The sequence below is a fragment of the Abramis brama genome (genome assembly GCF_963993115.1).
Source record: "Abramis brama genome assembly, chromosome: 2".
NCBI classification, from domain to species: Eukaryota; Metazoa; Chordata; class Actinopteri; order Cypriniformes; family Leuciscidae; genus Abramis; species Abramis brama.
Genome location: NC_139964.1, coordinates 20,267,709 through 20,285,738, shown reverse-complemented (window position 1 = coordinate 20,285,738; position 18,030 = coordinate 20,267,709). Strand labels below are relative to the sequence as shown.

Genomic DNA, 18,030 nt, shown 5'->3' with positions numbered 1-18,030 from the left:
ATCTTTTATCTGATAACGCCCCCTAAAACTACTAATTGAGAGAGCAATAATCAACTAGCATGCTTTAATACACAAGTTTATTTGATTCAGATGTATATTATCAGTACAATCTTATTCTTTAAACGTCTTACCTTTTAAAAGTGCATCACAAACGGTCTGTTCTACCCTAGTTCTACCGCGCTGCTGCTACTTCCGGGAACTATTGAGAGGCTAAAAAAAAGCGTTCCATTGTAGTCAATGGAGTTTTCGCAACTCTCTCTCTATATGGCTCTGGGTCAAACTAAAGGCGCATGTATGAACAGAGCAGTAGGCACGTCATCTGAACTCATTGTTGAGATTCACAGGCTGAATCTTGATGTCTTTGTGTCTAATTAAAATCTTTTGAACAGAACTTTTAAGAAATATTTTGGATTCTATAGAAAATGCTACAAATTGTATGCTATAAAACCACCAGGCTGCTGCAATCAACAAGGCAAACCTAACTCTCTAAACTTTACTCCCCTGTTGTAAGTCACTTTGGATAAAAGCACCTGCTAAATGACTAAGTGTGAATGAGTTTAGTGTTTCAGGTCAAATGATGATTATGTCAAAAAATAACCAACACCACCTGATCATCTTTTATCTTTGTTCATCTGAGAGTTATAATTCATATACAACAGCCAGACAAAATCTAAAGTTATTAGTTTAAAGGTCAAGAGCCCAACTAAAGCAAACACTGATCACCATAATGGTAACTTAAAATGAGATTTTCTCCTTTGGTGATTCTGCTTGTTAACATCAGGTGTCTTCAATAATGCTCAATCATCACACAATTAATCACTTAATTATCTCATTCATTTTAACACTCTTCAGTGTTCATTTAACACTCATATTTTAACACTTTAGTTTTTGCTGTGTAGGATAACATTCTCTGAAAACATCCTCAAAATGTTACAGTTAAAACGTTATATCTTAGTTTACATTTAACCTTATAGAAACATTATTTGGAATGAGAAAACATCCTCAAAACATTCTTTGAACATTACATTCAAATGTTTTATTTAAAACATTAGCCAAACTTGTAGGGAATGTTATCCAACGTTCCGAGAACATTCCCTGCTAGCTGGGTCCTCATAATCTACTAAAATAATGATTTCAGAATACTTCAGAATAAATCAAGATGTAACATTTATTTTGCCAGGCAGAGTTAAACATCAATAAAAGGATTAAAAAGAATACACAAAACATAACTGATCAGCATAAAATACAAACATAATTCAAAATGCATTATCAAAAATAGTTTAAAAGAGTCAGCATACCTTGCAATAGAGACACACAGCAACAGTGTGGGAAGTTCTGTGTACAGCTGCTTCTTTGAGTGGTTTTCCAATTCCCTTTAAATACCCAAGTGCACAGCAAAAACTCCAGTGTTAAATTAACTCTCCTGGGAATTTATATGGCTCCAGAGTCAGTGTTAAAATATGAGTGTTAAATTAACACTCAAGAGCAGGGTTCACCAATCTCGGAGGGCCGCTGTCCTGCAGAGTTTAGCTCCAACCCCAATTAAACACACCTGAACCAGATAATCAAGGTCTCACTAGGCATACTAGAAACCTTCAAACAGGTGTGTTGGAGCTGGTTGGAGCTAAACTCTGCAGGACAGCGGCCCTCCAGGATCGAGATTGGTGAACCCTGCTCAAGAGTGTTAAAGTTAATGAGATAATTAAGTGATTAATTGAGTGATGATTGACCAATATTGAAGACACCTGATGTTAACAAGCAGAATCACTGAAGGAGAAAATCTATTTTTAAGACACCAATATGGTGATCAGTGTTTGCTTTAGTTGGGCTCTTGACCCTTAAACTATAAACATTAGATTTTGTTTACAACAAAAGAACAATAAACATCTAGCACCCAAATATTTATTCTGCTTTCATTGGACCTTTTCCCTTGCCCCAAGTGGTCACGCCTGAGTTTGGGGTATGAAGACAAACGGTTATCTTTATTGGGGCACCTCCCGCATCAGAAGAGCAGAAATTGGTTTCTTTTTTCTGACTGTTTTGCTGCTGCGGGAATAAAACCCCTTTACCATTCGCACCAGACGTATTTATTTTGACCTCACATTAAACAGCTGGAGACAATAGGTTTGTGAGATTTGCATCACTGAATGATATCTGAAGGGGAGAAGACAGTGTGAGGAGTCAGGGGAGAGAAGAGATTGTGCCCGTTTTGTTGTGCTCTCTGTCCCTTCTGATGATTATTGATGTCTGTGTTTCTAAATAAATGTATTTAAAAGTATTTTGATCAGAACAATGTTTATGAAATATTTTGAATTGTATGAAAAATACTGAAAATTATGTGCTGTAGAATCACAGAGCTGTTAATTTAACACGGGAGTTTTTGCTGTGTATGTTAGCTGGGACGTCACAATGTTACTATGTTGGATAGTGTTGAAAGTGTTGCATAAATTACAACTCATCGTAAAGATTATTTAAAAACTGAATTCTCAGACTCCATTCCCTTTTTTCTTCTTCCAGGTGAAGCGATCTCTCAGACAGCCGAGAAGGCCATCAGTGGAAACGTCATGGGTAGCCTTATTAGACAACCCGGTGGATGTGCAGAGCAGAACATGGCCAGTATGACTCTACCGGTCATTGCCACTCATTATCTGGACAACACCAATCAGTGGGAGACTGTTGGAATAGACCGCCGTAGTGAAGCCATTAAACATATCTACACAGGTCAGCAGGATACAATAGATACACATAATCTGACTACAATTTGAAAAGAAAAATATGGAAGTAAAATAATGTCAAATGTTTTTGAAATAAAAAGCCTGTTGAATTGCACTACTTGAAAAAAATAGGCATTGCATTAACCATGCTTGCATTTTAATGCATTGTATTTTTAGGGCTTGCATTTTTATGGGCTGAAATTCAGCATGGTTGAATATTTAAGCTTTGAATATTTCAATTAAAAACACCTTTTCATTATTAAAAATTCAATAATCCATATTCACCTTTCATATTTCACTTCCAAAATATTCAAACTGTTTAAAAATACAACCAATAATATTCAACAGGCAATTTTCGGTCCATTTTATTTCGCTTTGCAAATTCGCTTCCACAAATTCAGTGGTTCAAATTCGACAGTAAATTCAACATTGACGTCCAGGAACTGCAGGAAAAGCAATAGATTACCGATCACTCTCCATCTGCTGTTAGTCGACCTCACCAGCAGGTGGTGCAAAAGCGCGTGTTGTTGACGAAGACCAGCAAAATTAGAGCAAGTCATTCATTCATAAAACTCATTTACAGCAATGTAAATGTATTTGTGATTATTATGACGGCTGTTTTAAATTCAGTGCCTTCACGGTTACTTTTCCTGTGTAGCCTACATGCATCTTTCTCTACCGTGAACGAGATTATAATGTTATTCCCCGATGCGGATGTACAGATCCAATGTTACATTTTTGAGGTTGACATAATATTTCTCTTGGTTGTTTAGTTGCTTTAACTTTATATTGTGGCGATGTGCTGCATGCAGGCTATTAGGGTTTCCCTCAATACTTCTGGACATATACAACGCTTAACGTAGATTAATGGACTACAGTGATGTAAAAGACCAAACTCGCAGGCAAGCAGATGGACTCAGAATAACGCGCAAAGCTGAGCATTTCCCAGTGATAGACTGGCATAAAGTTGGCTTGATGTTGGACATTCGCACATTTAGGGACCGTCTCTAAAGTGTATACAACACTTTTCTAACTCCGATAGCATTTGAATAGAACGACTTACAGTCATAAAACCAACTGTAAAGTGTTCATGTAGTGTCAGGCATAATGCGCACCCTTTGGATTTTTTATATTTATTCAAATAAATTTAAGTTTGCTATTGAAGTTAGAAACGTGTATGCCAATGTTGTATGCAACTTTAGAGACGGTCCCTAAATGTGCGAATGTCCAGTCAAGCCAATTTTACATTTAGTCATTTAGAAGACGCTTTTATCCAAAGTGATTTACAGTTAAACTAACAATAGGACAACAGTATGCAAGTGCTATGACAGTTTAAACTAATGCAATACACGTAGGCATACTATATATAGTATATCAGTATATGTATATCAACAGTAGGCTTATGTATATCGCCAGTATATCACGAAACGCTCAGCATGAAACTTTGCGCGTCAAGTTCATATTCTGAGCCTACAGCCTACTTCCCCAATAAGGTGCAAGATTGATCTTTCATATCACTGTATTAGTACATTAAGCTACGTTAAGCGTTTTGTCCCAACTGAAGGGGAATCCTTGAGTATGAGGTATTGAGGGAAACCGATTATAATCCTGTTCATGGTAGAGAAAGCTGATGACATGTAGAATACACAGGGAAAGTAACAATGAAGTTATTGAATGAAACATAAACACAGCTTTTGTGTGTTTATCATCTTTTCCGCACATACTGACACAGATAATCATTTCCATTTTATGAATGAATGTCTTCGTCAATAACAAGCGCTTTTGCACCATCTGATGGTGAGGTGACTAACAGCAGATGGAGAGTATGCTCGGTAATCTATTGCTTTTCCTGCAGTTCCTGGACGTCAATGTTGAATTTACTGTCGAATTTGAACCACTGAATTTGTGGAAGCGAATTTTGCAAAGCGAAATAAAATGGGCCGAAAATTGCCTGTTGAATATTATTGGTTGTATTTTTAAACAGTTTGAATATTTTGGAAGTGAAATATGAAAGGTGAATATGGATTATTGAATTTTTAATAATGAAAAGGTGTTTGAAATGTTTTTAATTTAAATATTCACAGCTTAAATATTCAACCTGTTGAATTTCAGCCCATAAAAATGCAAGCCCTAAAAATACAATGCATTAAAATGCAATGCCTGGAGACGCATGGTTAATGCAATGCCTATTTTTTTCAAGTAGTGCAATTCAACAGGCTTTTTATTTCAAAAACATTTGACATTATTTTACTTCCATAGAAAAATAAAAGGAATAAAAAACAAAGCAAATAATAAACATATCAATATAATATCTTTTTTTCTTTTTTGTATTAAGGTTATCAAAATCAGCTGAGTCATCGTCAACCAGATGGATCCTACCATGCCTATTCATCCTCGAAGAGCAGCACATGGTATTTTCATTTCAATCAATCAGTTTTGATTGTTTTTATTTGCATGCCCACTTTCTCCTGTCATGTTATTATTTAATAACATTTAGATTAATAGTAGCATATTATTACTTGTTATTTATTAGCTCTTGTTTCCAGAGGTGGAAAGTCCAGGGGTCAGAAAGTAAAAGTCCTGCCATATATTTATTCCACCCATGAACTCACACAGCAAAAACTCCAGTTTTAAATGAACTCTCCTGGGAGTTTATTTGGCTCCAGACTCAAGAGTGTTAAAGTTAATGAGATAATTAAGTGATTGATTGAGTGATGATTGAGCATTATTGAAGACACCTGATGTTAACAAGCAGAATCACCAAAGGAGAAAATCTCTTTTTTTAAGTTGCCATTATGGTGATTAGTGTTGGCTTTAGTTGGGCTCTTGAACCTTAAACTAATACCGTTAGATTTTGTTTGGCTGTTCTATCAGTGTTATAACTCTCAGATGAACAAAGAGAAAAGCTGATCAGGTCATTTTGGTTGTGTTTTGACATAATCATCTTTTGATTTGAATCACAAAGCTCATTCAGAGAGTTAGGTTTACCTTGCTGATTACAGCAGTCTATGATTCTACAGTATACTCAATATAATCAGCATTTTCAAAATAATCCAAAAGATTTCTTTAAAGTTGTCCTGATCAAACACTTTGAAAAGATTTTTTTATTTTTATTTGGACACACTGACACCAAGAATCAGCCTGTGATTCTCAACAATGGTGACAATAATAAAGTATGTTGCAGTGCATTCTGGGTACCACCAATCAAAACTCATTCATGGCTCCCATCATGCATTGCGGTATGAATAAATTATGATCTGAATTGTCTTACTAATTTCCTTTCCCTAATTGAATATTCTTTTTGTCACCATTGTTGAGATTCATACACTGATTCTTGATGTCTGTGTGCGCCTTAAAGAAAGATTTTTTTTTTTTTAATATCAGAACAACTTTTAAGAAATCATTTGGATTATAATGACAAATCTGGATATTATTCTGTAGAATCACTGTGATGATTATGTTAAAATATAACCAACACCTGTTCACCTTTTCTCTTTGTTCATCTGGCTGTTATAACACAGATACAGCAGCCAAACAAAATCTAAAGTTAAACATTTAAAGGTCAACTGCCCAACTAAATCAAACACCGATATCCATAATGGTAACTAAAATTGTGATTTTTCTCCTTCAGTGATTCTGCTTGTTAACATCAGGTGTCTTCAATAATGGTCAATCATCACTCAATCAATCACTTAATTATCTCATTAACTTTAACACTCTTGAGTCTGGAGCCAAATAAACTCCCAGGAGAGTTCATTTAAAACTGGAGTTTTTGCTGTGTGAGTTCATGGGTGGAATAAATATATGGCAGGACTTTTACTTTCTGACCCCTGGACTTTCCACCTCTGCTTGTTTCTGTTTGTTAAAGGCTGACAGCATATGTGGCTAAAGTCTTTGCCATGGCCAGTAACTTAATTGCTATAGAGGAAAATGTGGTCTGCAGCGCCCTCAAGTGGCTGGTTCTCCACAAACAACAGCCAGACGGCTCTTTCAGAGAGGATGCACCAGTATCTTCGAGTGCGATGGCGGTAAGTTAAATGTGGCTATGACTGACTGTATTTGAACTCATCTGTGGAGGAGAAATTAAAGTGACCTACAATTAATTTGTAAGATGCAGTTAAGTTTTCATAACCCTTGCAGAATCTGAAACATGTTTACCATTTAAAAAAAAGAAGGACTATTAAAATTGCATTGTTTTTATTACTGTTCTGAATAAGCTATTTCGCAGGACATGTTTCCATGGTTTTTATTAACCAAGAAAACGTCTCGTGTTACGTTTGTAACCCTTGTTCCCTGAGAAAGAAACTCGGGCTGAATCAAAGATAACACTTTGGAGATCGCCTCCAGCGTGATAGCGTCTGAGCACATGTGGAACTAGTCCAATCTTGATTGTTGTTACATAATGACATCACAAGTGGAAGCTACAAAGGGACGCGGCTCATAACAGTGTTAGCTTCTGATAGGCCAAAGCAAGTCTTTCTCAGGCACTCAGGAGCAGGGCCGTGCAGAGACCTCTGGAGGGGCAGGTGCTCAAAGTATAAAAGGGGACACATGGAACAAGGCTTTAAATAGGGCTGTGCTCAAAATATCAATACAGTAATATATCAATACGGATGATTCTGTATCGATACGGCATCAAATGCATTGATGCAGTTTTGAAAAAGAGTTTAAAAGTTAATAAAATAATTTATGTGCACCTATTAATCACTCTGGGATTAGAAACTGAAGTATCTTAAAGGAGAACTCCGGTCAATTTTAACATTGAGCTCATTTTTTTGTCAATTTGGAGTGCTGTCAATACAGAGAACAATGACAAAAATCGGTGTTGCCTACACCGTGTTATCCTTTTTTTTAAATTTGCACCTGTTGACTTCAATGGGGCAATATTTAAACCTGCTTTTAGCCTCTTAACATCATTGATGTGTCATTACAAGTGCACAGCCATGTGAGTGATTTCTTCAGAGTGAACACGGGTGAATCTGACTGCAGTAGATGTGAAAGATATTAATAAAAATGATGTTATTTAAGCCAGCGCAAATACCTGTATTTACATCCTGTTTTCGGTTGAAGTCCAAAGTAGTCGATTGCCGAGTTCACCCGCGTGATCATAGGTAACGAGAGTTACGTATGTAACTGCGGTTCTATGAGTTCTGGATGACCGCCAGAGGCAGTGCTTCACACTGGATACTATCTCTCGTTGCAAATGCATAGGTCGAGTCTAATACAAACAATGTCCCTCGTGACCAGGATGACTCGGGGTGCTCCCCTATTTAACCCCATGACTTCCTGCAGACTGTCCCTACGGAATCTTCTCGCCTGACTCCGAGTGACAGAAAGCTCTGGCGGTCATCCAGAACTCATAGAACCGCAGTTACATACGTAACTCTCGTTCTATTTCGTTCTTCCTGACCGCCAGAGGCAGTGCTTCACACTGGATGACTTATACAACAAGGTCACGAGGAGGTCCCACTCACCCTTAAGAGGAAGTTGAGGGTCCCGACAGGACAGCTGTTCCAATATTACCGGAAGCAGCCACATTGACCCTGTAGTATCTGGCAAATGTATTTGTTGATGACCACGTAGCTGCTGCACAGATGTCACTTAGAAGGACCCCTTTTAATGCAGCCCAAGACGTTGATATGCCTCTTGTCGAATGGCATCTCACCCCCAACGGCACTGGATATTTATTAGATGTGTAGGCGTGGGTGATAACCTCAACTACCCAGTGCGACAATCTCTGCTTTGAGAGGGGCTGACCTCTTTTTGGGCCCCCGTGACAGAGAAAAAGTTGGTCTGATTGTCGAAAAACTTCTGTGGCCCTCAGATAGCCCCGGAGAGCTCTTACTGGGCACAGCAGTGTGCTTCCACCTTCTTCCAGCGTGTTTGACATCGGAGGATTAAACACTGCCAGCTCAATAGCCTGGTTTCTAAAAAGGGCAGAAAGCCGCTTGGGGAGAAATGCTGGGTTGGGCCATAACGTCACAACTGAGCCATCTGCGTTCCAACGCATACAGGATGTGTTAACTGATAACGCGTGGAGTTCACTCACCCGCTTAGTCGAAGCAATGGCCAAGAGAAATGCTGCCTTCAATGAGATCCACTTCAGGTCACTCTGCTCTAGAGGTTCAAACGGGGGCAATGTAAGAGACTTTAAGACTAGGCCCAGGTCCCATAAAGAAACCCTAATGGCCTGAGGGGGGCGCAGTCGCTGAGCACCTCTAAGAAACTGAGTAACCAAGGCATGAGAACCCAACTGCTGACCATCTATTCGTACGTGATGTGCTGAAATTGCAGCCACATAAACTCTTAAAGTAGCAGCTGCTCTATTCTTTTCTAATAGTGACTGCAGAAAACGTAAAATCAGAGGAACAGGGCAGTGCTCTGGGACCACTGCTTGCTCCCTACACCAATCAGAGAAAAGCTTCCATCGATAGGCATAAGCACTCCTGGTGGAAGGTGCTCTAGAGTTCAATATGGTGTTCTGGACCCCTTGATCGCAGGCTCCAAAGAGTGGTTCCGGCCCCTCAGAGGCCACACACAGAGCTGCAGGCGGTCTGGATTCGGGTGCCAAATCTGACCCTCCAACTGCTGGAGGAGATCCTTTCTCCTGGGAAGAGTCCAAGGATCCCCGTCTAGGAGCCTGTACATCACTGGAAACCAAGGTCTCCCTGGCCAGTTTGGCGCCACTAGCAGCAGCCTGTGGTGCTCTTGAAGAACCCTGTGAACAGTCACCCCGATCATCGGTATCGGGGGAAAGGCATAAAGTAACCGATCTGGCCAGGCATGGGCTAGAGCGTCCTGCCCCAGCGGACTGGATTCCTCTGCCAGTGAGAACCAGAGACTGCAGTGGGTCGTTGTCGCCGAGGCAAATAGGTCCACTTCTGCCCTGCCAAACCGCTGCCATATCATCTCTACCACTTCTGGGTTGAGCCTCCACTCCGTTGATGGAATTCTGTGGCGCGACAAGAAATCTGGAACCACGTTTGATACCCCTGGAATATGCATTGCTCTGATGCTTGCAAAGCGAGGGAAGGCCCAAGTCAGCAGTTCCTGCGATACTTGAAGGGATTGGCTGGACCTTGTGCCCCCTTGATGGTTGATGTGATAAACCACCGATTTGTTGTCTGACCTGACGAGAATATGCCTGCCCTTCAAAAACGGAGCGAGGTGCTTCAGAGCTCGCAGAACTGCACAAAGTTCCAGGGTATTTATATTCTCGCCCTCTTCCCGAGGACCCCATTGTCCTGTGACTGCTCTGTGTTTCCAGACTGCCCCCCAGCCAGTAAGGGACGCATCGGTCTGGACTATCTCCCTTCGAGAAGGAATCATGCCCAGAACAACCCCCTTGGTCAGATACAATCTGCTCCTCCAAGACTTCAGGGCCAGAAGGCATCGCTGTGTCACCTTGATCAACCTGTTCTTGTGCCAACTGGGGTTCAAGTGGAGACTGTTCACCCATCTTTGAAAGGGGCGTAGTGAAAGGAGGCCCAATGGTATGACTGCCGCTGCTGCCGCCAACATACCTGTGAGCCTGAGGAAGCACCTGAATGGAAGTCTGGCATGCCTCCGAAACCGTTGAAGGAGTAGTAGTATATTGTCCACTCGTTGTTCTGATGGAGTGGCTTTCATTGACTGTGAGTCTAGTGCGAGACCTAGGAACCCCACAGATTGACTTGGAATTAATCGGCTCTTGCTGAAATTCACAGAAAGGCCCAGTCGAGTAATATGTGCGAGCAGCTGTGTGATTTCTAACACTGCCTGCTCCTGAGAGTGGGAGCAAAGGAGCCAGTCGTCCAAGTATGGAAGCACCTGTAGCCCTGTGGCTTGGATTGGAGCCAGTGCGGCCGCCATGCACCTGGTGAAGACTCGTGGCGATAGAGAAAGGCCGAATGGGAGGACACGGAATTGATAGACCTGGTCCTGGAATGCAAATCGGAGGAACGGCCTGTGTTGAGGAGCAATTGGAATATGGAAGTAAGCATCCTTTAGGTCGACCGTAGTAAACCAGTGCTGCTGCTTGACCGCCTGAAGAACATCGGTTATGCGCAACATACGAAATGGCAAGATCTTCAGGAACTTGTTGAGGCCGCGAAGGTCGAGTATGGGCCTTACACCGCCATCCTTCTTTGGAATGAGGAAGTAAATGGAGAAAAACCCACCTAGCCGTTCTGACCAATCTACTGGTTCGATGGCACCTTTCTCTAGGAGTTTTGTTATTTCTTGTTTTAAGGCAAGTGAACTGTTGGGGTCTGAGACTACGGTCATCCTGACCCCTTTGAAAGCGGGCGGCCGCCGTCGGAACTGCAGCTTGTACCCCTGGGTTAGTGTTGCTATAACCCATGGGTCGGAAGTTGTTGTTTCCCAATAACTGAGCTGCTGATAAGAAAACCGTCCGACGGCCGGCCGCTGACCTTCAGGACCTACGTCCATGGCCTCTAGCATCCCTGGTGGGCCGTTGGCCAGGTGCTCTACCCCTAGGAGCCTGAAATACTTGCTGACCCCGAGCCCGGGGCCGCGGAGTAGAATTTTCTACACGTGGTGATCTCGGGGGCTGGCCCCTGTGAAGAGCACCTGGGCGTGTTGAAAACGTAGAGCGTGGCAGTTCATACCCCCTAGAAGGCTGTCGGTAATTTACGTGAGCCTGTGGAACTCTCCTCAGGTCAGCAAACTGCTGCCTGGTCTGATTCACCTGGACACTACGCTCCAGTGTCTCCTGTGCAGCTGGCCCAAAGAGTTGCCCTGGAACTACAGGAAGGTCCCTTAGTGTTCTCCTACATGCCTCAGACAGAGGTGATTGTGCAAGCCAGACTTGGCGGCGTGCTTGTGTAAGCGTTGACATAAGCCTTCCCAGCTCTCTTGTCATGAATGCCACTGCCTGAAGGGAGGCATCACTTAAGTTTTGGTTAAAAGGATCACTCCCTGATGATTGAAGGGACTGAGACAGGGCCAACATGAGATGGGAGAGAGAATTGCCAATGCGACCCATTCGTGCTGCCGTGTTATATGCCTGGATAAGATGATCATCTGTAATCCTGCATTGAGGCCGGGGGCATCGAACATTAGGCCTCAATACCTCCTCTGGGGAAAGAACAAACGAGGCAATAAAAGGATCAACCTTAGGCATCTGACCCAAGCCATAAGTGTCTGCATCCTGCATCGCAGCCAATGCCCTGTTTGCACTAGTGGGGTGCATAAGAGACCTAGGGTTAGCCCAGCATCTTTGCAACTCCTCGATATAATCCTTTGATGGTGGAATTGTAAGAGGAGAGGGATGCGCTGAACCTCTGAAAAAAGCACTAGAAGAGGTTGCCACCGCCGGGGCTGTATCAAGACCCAAGCGAGCCAATGCAGCCTGAAGAGCTTGCTTCACCAGCTCTTGCTCTGACTGTGGACCTTCTGCCGATCCATGACCAGCTTCCTGGGAGCCATCATGGGAGAATTGGGATTGATGATCAGATATAACCTCCACTTCTCCATCAACATCATCATAGAACTGGCTCTGAGAAGCCGCCATTGAAAGGACATCCTCCTCCCCAATGGGTGACTCCTTAGCAGGGCTTTCGACTGAGGATACTAGTCTCTCACTCGGTTGCAACTTCATAAGCAAAGACTTGATCTGAGCAAACTCAGCCGTCAGCACATCCACCTTCTTCCCTAAAGGGTCTTCCTTGGGTCTTTTACCAGCGGAAGCACTGGTTGATTCAGTATTTTTACGCTTACTTGTTGTTTTACGTGGTGGAGGTGGTGGTAGCGACTCCCCCAAAAGCCCTTCCACCATGGTTACCCTGGAAGTCCTCCTCTCCCAAGACATGACGCTACAGTTCATGCAAGCGTCTTCTGTAAGGCCCTGTTTAAGGTGTTCTAGGCCTAAACAGGAAGGGCAGCAGTCATGCCCATCATCCGCCTGGAGAACAGCCATGCACAATGTGCAAGTATGAGGTAACTTTTCCATTCTGGTTCCGGAAGATATTTAGTAGGTCGAGCGGAATCACTCTGACTGTCACTGCCCAAGCAAGCCTTGCCAGAAAACTTACTATAGAGAATTAATTTCTATACAATATATTATACACACACCATTGAAGTGTACATGTAATATACTATAACCATCCTATATTATAATTAATGTGTGTATAGTGTTATTATTTATATGCATATACACGAGGCCCAAGCTTCTAAAAGTATTTTTTTTTTTTTTTTTACAACTGCTAGCTCATTCAATGACACAGTAGATGAGTATTGTACCTATTAGTCTAGATACCAATCGCTATACAGAGCGCACACACTCCGAGCGTGGTCTTAACTAACTTAACTTACAGCTGCAAGTTATTATGGTCTTTTCAACGAGCGAAAACACTCTGTCTAGCGACCAACACAATGCCAGGAAAACGAGAACGAACCCCAGCATAAATGTAAACAAACTCACCTGCTTTATTATCAAATGCAATCCCAACGAATCCGTTGCAGCCTCTGGAGGACGCGCAATCGCGAGACACCAACAGTGCTTTCTGTTGCGAGGCTGTGAAGAACGGAGTCCAGTTTTTTTTTTTACATAACCTACGACCTGCATACATGCACGCGAGAAGATTATAGGGGCAGTCTGCAGGAAGTCACGGGGTTAAATAGGGGAGCACCCCGAGTCATCCTGGTCACGAGGGACATTGTTTGTATTAGACTCGACCTATGCATTTGCAACGAGAGATAGTATCCAGTGTGAAGCACTGCCTCTGGCGGTCAGGAAGAACGAAATAGAACTAAACCTATGCACGTGAACTCGACAATCGACTACTTTGGACTTCAACCGAAAAAAGGATAACACGGTGTAGGCAACACCGATTTTTGTCGTTGTTCTCTGTACTGACAGCCAGTGTTGGGAACGTTACTTTAAAGAAGTAATTACACTGTTAGACCTTACCGGGTTTTTTTACAGTAAAATACTGGCAACACTGTTGCCAGTAAAATACTGTTAATTGTACAGCTCTTTACTGTAATCTAGTTTGTTTCTGTAAAAATGCACTAAATTCTAATTCAAGTTAACTAATTACACTTGCAGAAACCGACTGCCTTAAATTGACCAACTGTCATTTAAATGTATTAACTAAAATTTATAATGCATTAATAATGTGAGCAAAGTATTACTGTGAACTTCTTTCATTTGAGACCACTAAAAAACTATTGAACATAAAGAGATTTCTACTGGACCAGCAACTATACAGTCACCGCCTGTTAAATAAAGCAACATGCAGCAAATCATCAATGTTTGTAGATCTTCTCCTGGACTGAAACACAAGCTCTACTCTTCTGCACAATGGTGACCCAAAAAATTAATTTTACAGTAAACTACTGGCAACAGTGTTGCCAGTATAAAACAGTTTTATAACTTACAGTTTATTACTGTTAAAATACATTTTGTGGGTGTGTCTTTTTATCTTACACTGTTAACCCTTTCAACCCCACAGGAAAATCCACACTACAAAGAGTAAAAGTAACATTGAGACAATGTTGCAGTGAGATAATTAAGGGAATATGTAAGTGATTGTTGAGCATTAGTGATGAACACCTGCTGTTAACAAGCAGAATCACTGAAGAAAAGAGAAACACAAGAACAGAAAATAGAGAAACACAATAACTACGACTGACTTCCAGCCATTACACATTATTACACTTATTATTAACCAGTATGATTTTATTTCTGTCATACATCTACAGAAGTTGTTATTAAGATGTTTAATTGAAAACGTTTGTTTTGAAGTTACCATTATAGAGATCAGTGCTTGCTTTAGTAGGGATGCAGATGCTAAAACATTCATTTTTCTTTTGCTACTGTGCTACTGTGTTTTTGCAAGTCACACTTGTGCACACACAGTTTATGAATGATTGTGGTTGTAATGCTTATGGTGACAAATTCATCATATTGCCTGTTCATTCACTAAGGAATTAGTTCTTATTCATTCAGAGTTTTATCCTCGATCAAAAGTGTTACATTAGCACTACTGTGAAACTAGGCAAGGCAAGGCAAGGCAAGTTTATTTATATAGCACATTTCATACACAGTGGCAATTCAAAGTGCTTTACATAGAAGAAATTAAAATAATAAAAAGAAAGAAGAATAATTAAAATAATAAAAAGAAATAAGAATAATTAAAACATTTAAAAAAATAAAATACAGTACAGTACAAACATTCGGACGAACAGTGGCACAGTGCTCATTCATTAAATGCATAGTTAAACAGAAGTGTTTTGAGTCTGGATTTGAATGTGACTACTGTAGGAGCACATCTGATCTCCTCTGGAAGCTGGTTCCAGCTGCGGCTGGCATAATAGCTAAAAGCGGCCTCGCCATGCTTAGAGTGAACCCTTGGTAATTCTAGCTGATATGATCCTAATGATCTGAGTGATCTGTTGGGTTTATATTCTGTGAGCATGTCTGCAATGTATTGAGGTCCTAGGCCATTAAATGATTTATATACCAGTAATAATACTTTAAAATCAATCCTAAATTTAACTGGGAGCCAGTGTAAAGACCTGAGGACTGGTGTGATATGTTCATATTTTCTGGTTCTGCTCAGAATCCTGGCGGCAGCGTTCTGTATGAGCTGCAACTGTCTTATGGTCTTTTTGGGAAGGCCAGTGAGGAGTCCATTACAATAATCCACCCTGCTGGTGATGAAAGCATGAACAAGTTTCTCTAAGTCTTGTCTGGAAACAAAGCATCTAATTCTTGCAATATTTTTTAGATGATAGTATGCTGATTTAGTTATTGCTTTCACATGACTACTGAAACTAAGGTCTGACTCTAAAGACACACCAAGATTCCTGACTTGATGTTTAGTTGTTAGACCCCTAGAGTGCAGGTATGCGTTCACCTTGAGAACTTCATCTTTGTTTCCAAATGCAATGACTTCAGTTTTGTCTTTGTTTAACTGAAGAAAGTTTTGACACATCCAACTGTTGACTTCATCAATGCATTGGCACAGGGAGTCAATGGGGCTGTAATCGTTAGGCGATACAGCAATAAACTACAGCAATAAATTGCTATGACTCATTTTTTTTAACACATCATGCATAAACCAAAAAAAGAAAAAAGAAAAAAAGGAGTTTTATATTATCCTGGAACCCAGCATGCATTGCGACATGAAACTTTTCACCATTATTGAGATTCATATGCTGATTGTTGATATCTGTGTGTGTCTGAGTCAAGCAGGAGTAAAATAAAATTGAATGCACTATATGATTGTTATTTTTCAGAAGACCTGATTACAGAAATTTTGATTTCATTTTGTAGATAGACAGATTTATGCTAAATATGACATACCCATAATTTCAATGAATATATACAGGAAAAATCTGAAAATCAGATAATCCAAGATGACTGTGACATCATCACAAAAGAATAAAAACACCTGATCAACTTTTTCTTGCCATAACAAATGTGTTTTTATAAACTCATTGTTACAGTAGTCAGAGAGAGATGAAAGGTAAGAAGTCAAGAGACAAGACCAACTAAAGCAAATACTGATCTCCATCATGGTGACAACAAATTTTATTATTAACTAAATCTCTGTTAATTCTCAACAAGAACTTTTGTACATGTATGAAAGAAATAATCGTAAACTGGTTTGTAAACTGGTTTCACACTCAGTGTTGCTGGAAGTCAATTGTAGTTTTTGTGTTTCTCTTTTTTCAGTTCTTGTTTCTCTGTCCTTCAGTGATTCTGCTTATCAGGTGTTCATCAGTGTCTCAATTCACTCACTTCTTTTCATTCACTCTGTCAAGTGGACTATATTAGTGAACTAATGTAGGGAATAGTGAATGAGGGTATAGGGTGTGATTGGGAAAACAGCCTCTGAGTGTCGATTTTGAGCACTGTTCATTTGCAGTATATTCCTGTAGGCTATTTTTGTTTTCTACGGTATATTACTGTTTTAATGGAAAATGGTATGATACTGTCTGAATTACGCCTTTTTTTACAGCAAGGGCTAACAGTGTAGTTATAGTTACTCACTACTTGTTCCAAAAAGTAACTGAGTTAGTAACTGAATTACTCTATAATAAAAGTAACTCCTTACCAGGGAAAGTAACTATTTGCGTTACTGTTAAAAAAAAAAAAGTTGCTATATGTCAAAGAATTTGGAAACACTTTGCAGTTTGAATGTCCTGTATAAACAAAATTACAGAGTATGTTTTTATGTTTTCACTGTTCGATCGCGTCCGCGCCTCACACACACACACACGCGTGCGCGCACACACAAATGTAAACACTTGAGATAGGTCTGACTGCAGAACCGCAGAACCATACGTCATAGCAGTGTGAGGACGACAGCGCCAGCCTGACAGTCTGATGCCGGAAGTGGGCGCAGCAAGACATTTAAACGATTTAATTGAAAATGTAATATCTCAAATATGATAAAATATAAGAATTATGTTTTGTCCTATTAACAAAATACAATATACTACTATTAACAAATGTTAATAGTTTTTTAAAAGTTAAAATTATACTTTATATCCATTTGTTTTGTTGAGTCAAATGATTAACAATATAAATTGAACAAAGCTTAAAACAAAAAAATAATGGTATGAAAACAAAGGTTGAGCGTTTGAACATTTGATTTAATTGCTCCAAATAAATAATAGTAATTAAATAAAAATACAAAATCGAACTAAATAATAAATAAGTTATACATAATAAAATAAAATCAAAGAAAATAAATCTTATAAAAGTTATGCAGGCACACATTTAACAATAATTCTCAAGTGAAAAATAAATCAAATAAATAAAAACTCCATACAAATGGAGTTAATCCTGAGGCGCCTTTCATCTCCTTTAACTCCAACCCTACTCAAACTTATCCTATGTGTTTGCATGTTTAATGGGATGCATTCATAGATATGAAATATTATTATAACAAAATATAAATACAGAAATATATAATTGTTTGTGTTTTGTTAGCTTAAGTTTCAGTGTGGATTGTTTGTGTAACCTTCAGACGTTAATGAAGATAATTTAATATTTTGTCTAAATCATGCAGCAAACCATCTAATTCCAAAGGGACTACTATTAAATATGTGTACCTTGAAATGCAATGCAAGTCGCTTTGGATAAAAGTGTCTGCCAAATGGATAAATGTAAAATAATATCTATTGCCACTGTATATTAAAAAATAACTCCAGATGTTCATACCTCCACGTACAACAGCCTTTTTAAAGTGGGTTTTAATGTGATTATTCAATTTGTCCCATTTAAAAATACTGCTATCACAAAAAGGGCAGTGAACATTTCTGCAGCATGTTGTGCATTGCTCCAAAGGTGTTAGCACTG

At 40.0% G+C, this 18,030-nt stretch overlaps 1 protein-coding gene across 1 annotated transcript in view; it reads left to right on the top strand.

The window, feature by feature from the left end:
• LOC311077829 (complement C3-like) overlaps window positions 1-18,030 on the top strand; it is a 121,552-nt gene that overhangs the window by 14,542 nt on the left and 88,980 nt on the right. The window contains exons 4-6 of the mRNA XM_084106460.1: window positions 2,518-2,721; window positions 5,050-5,125; window positions 6,583-6,742. Of these exons, the coding sequence (XP_083962586.1) occupies window positions 2,518-2,721; window positions 5,050-5,125; window positions 6,583-6,742 (440 nt within the window). The remainder of the gene's footprint in view (window positions 1-2,517; window positions 2,722-5,049; window positions 5,126-6,582; window positions 6,743-18,030) is intronic.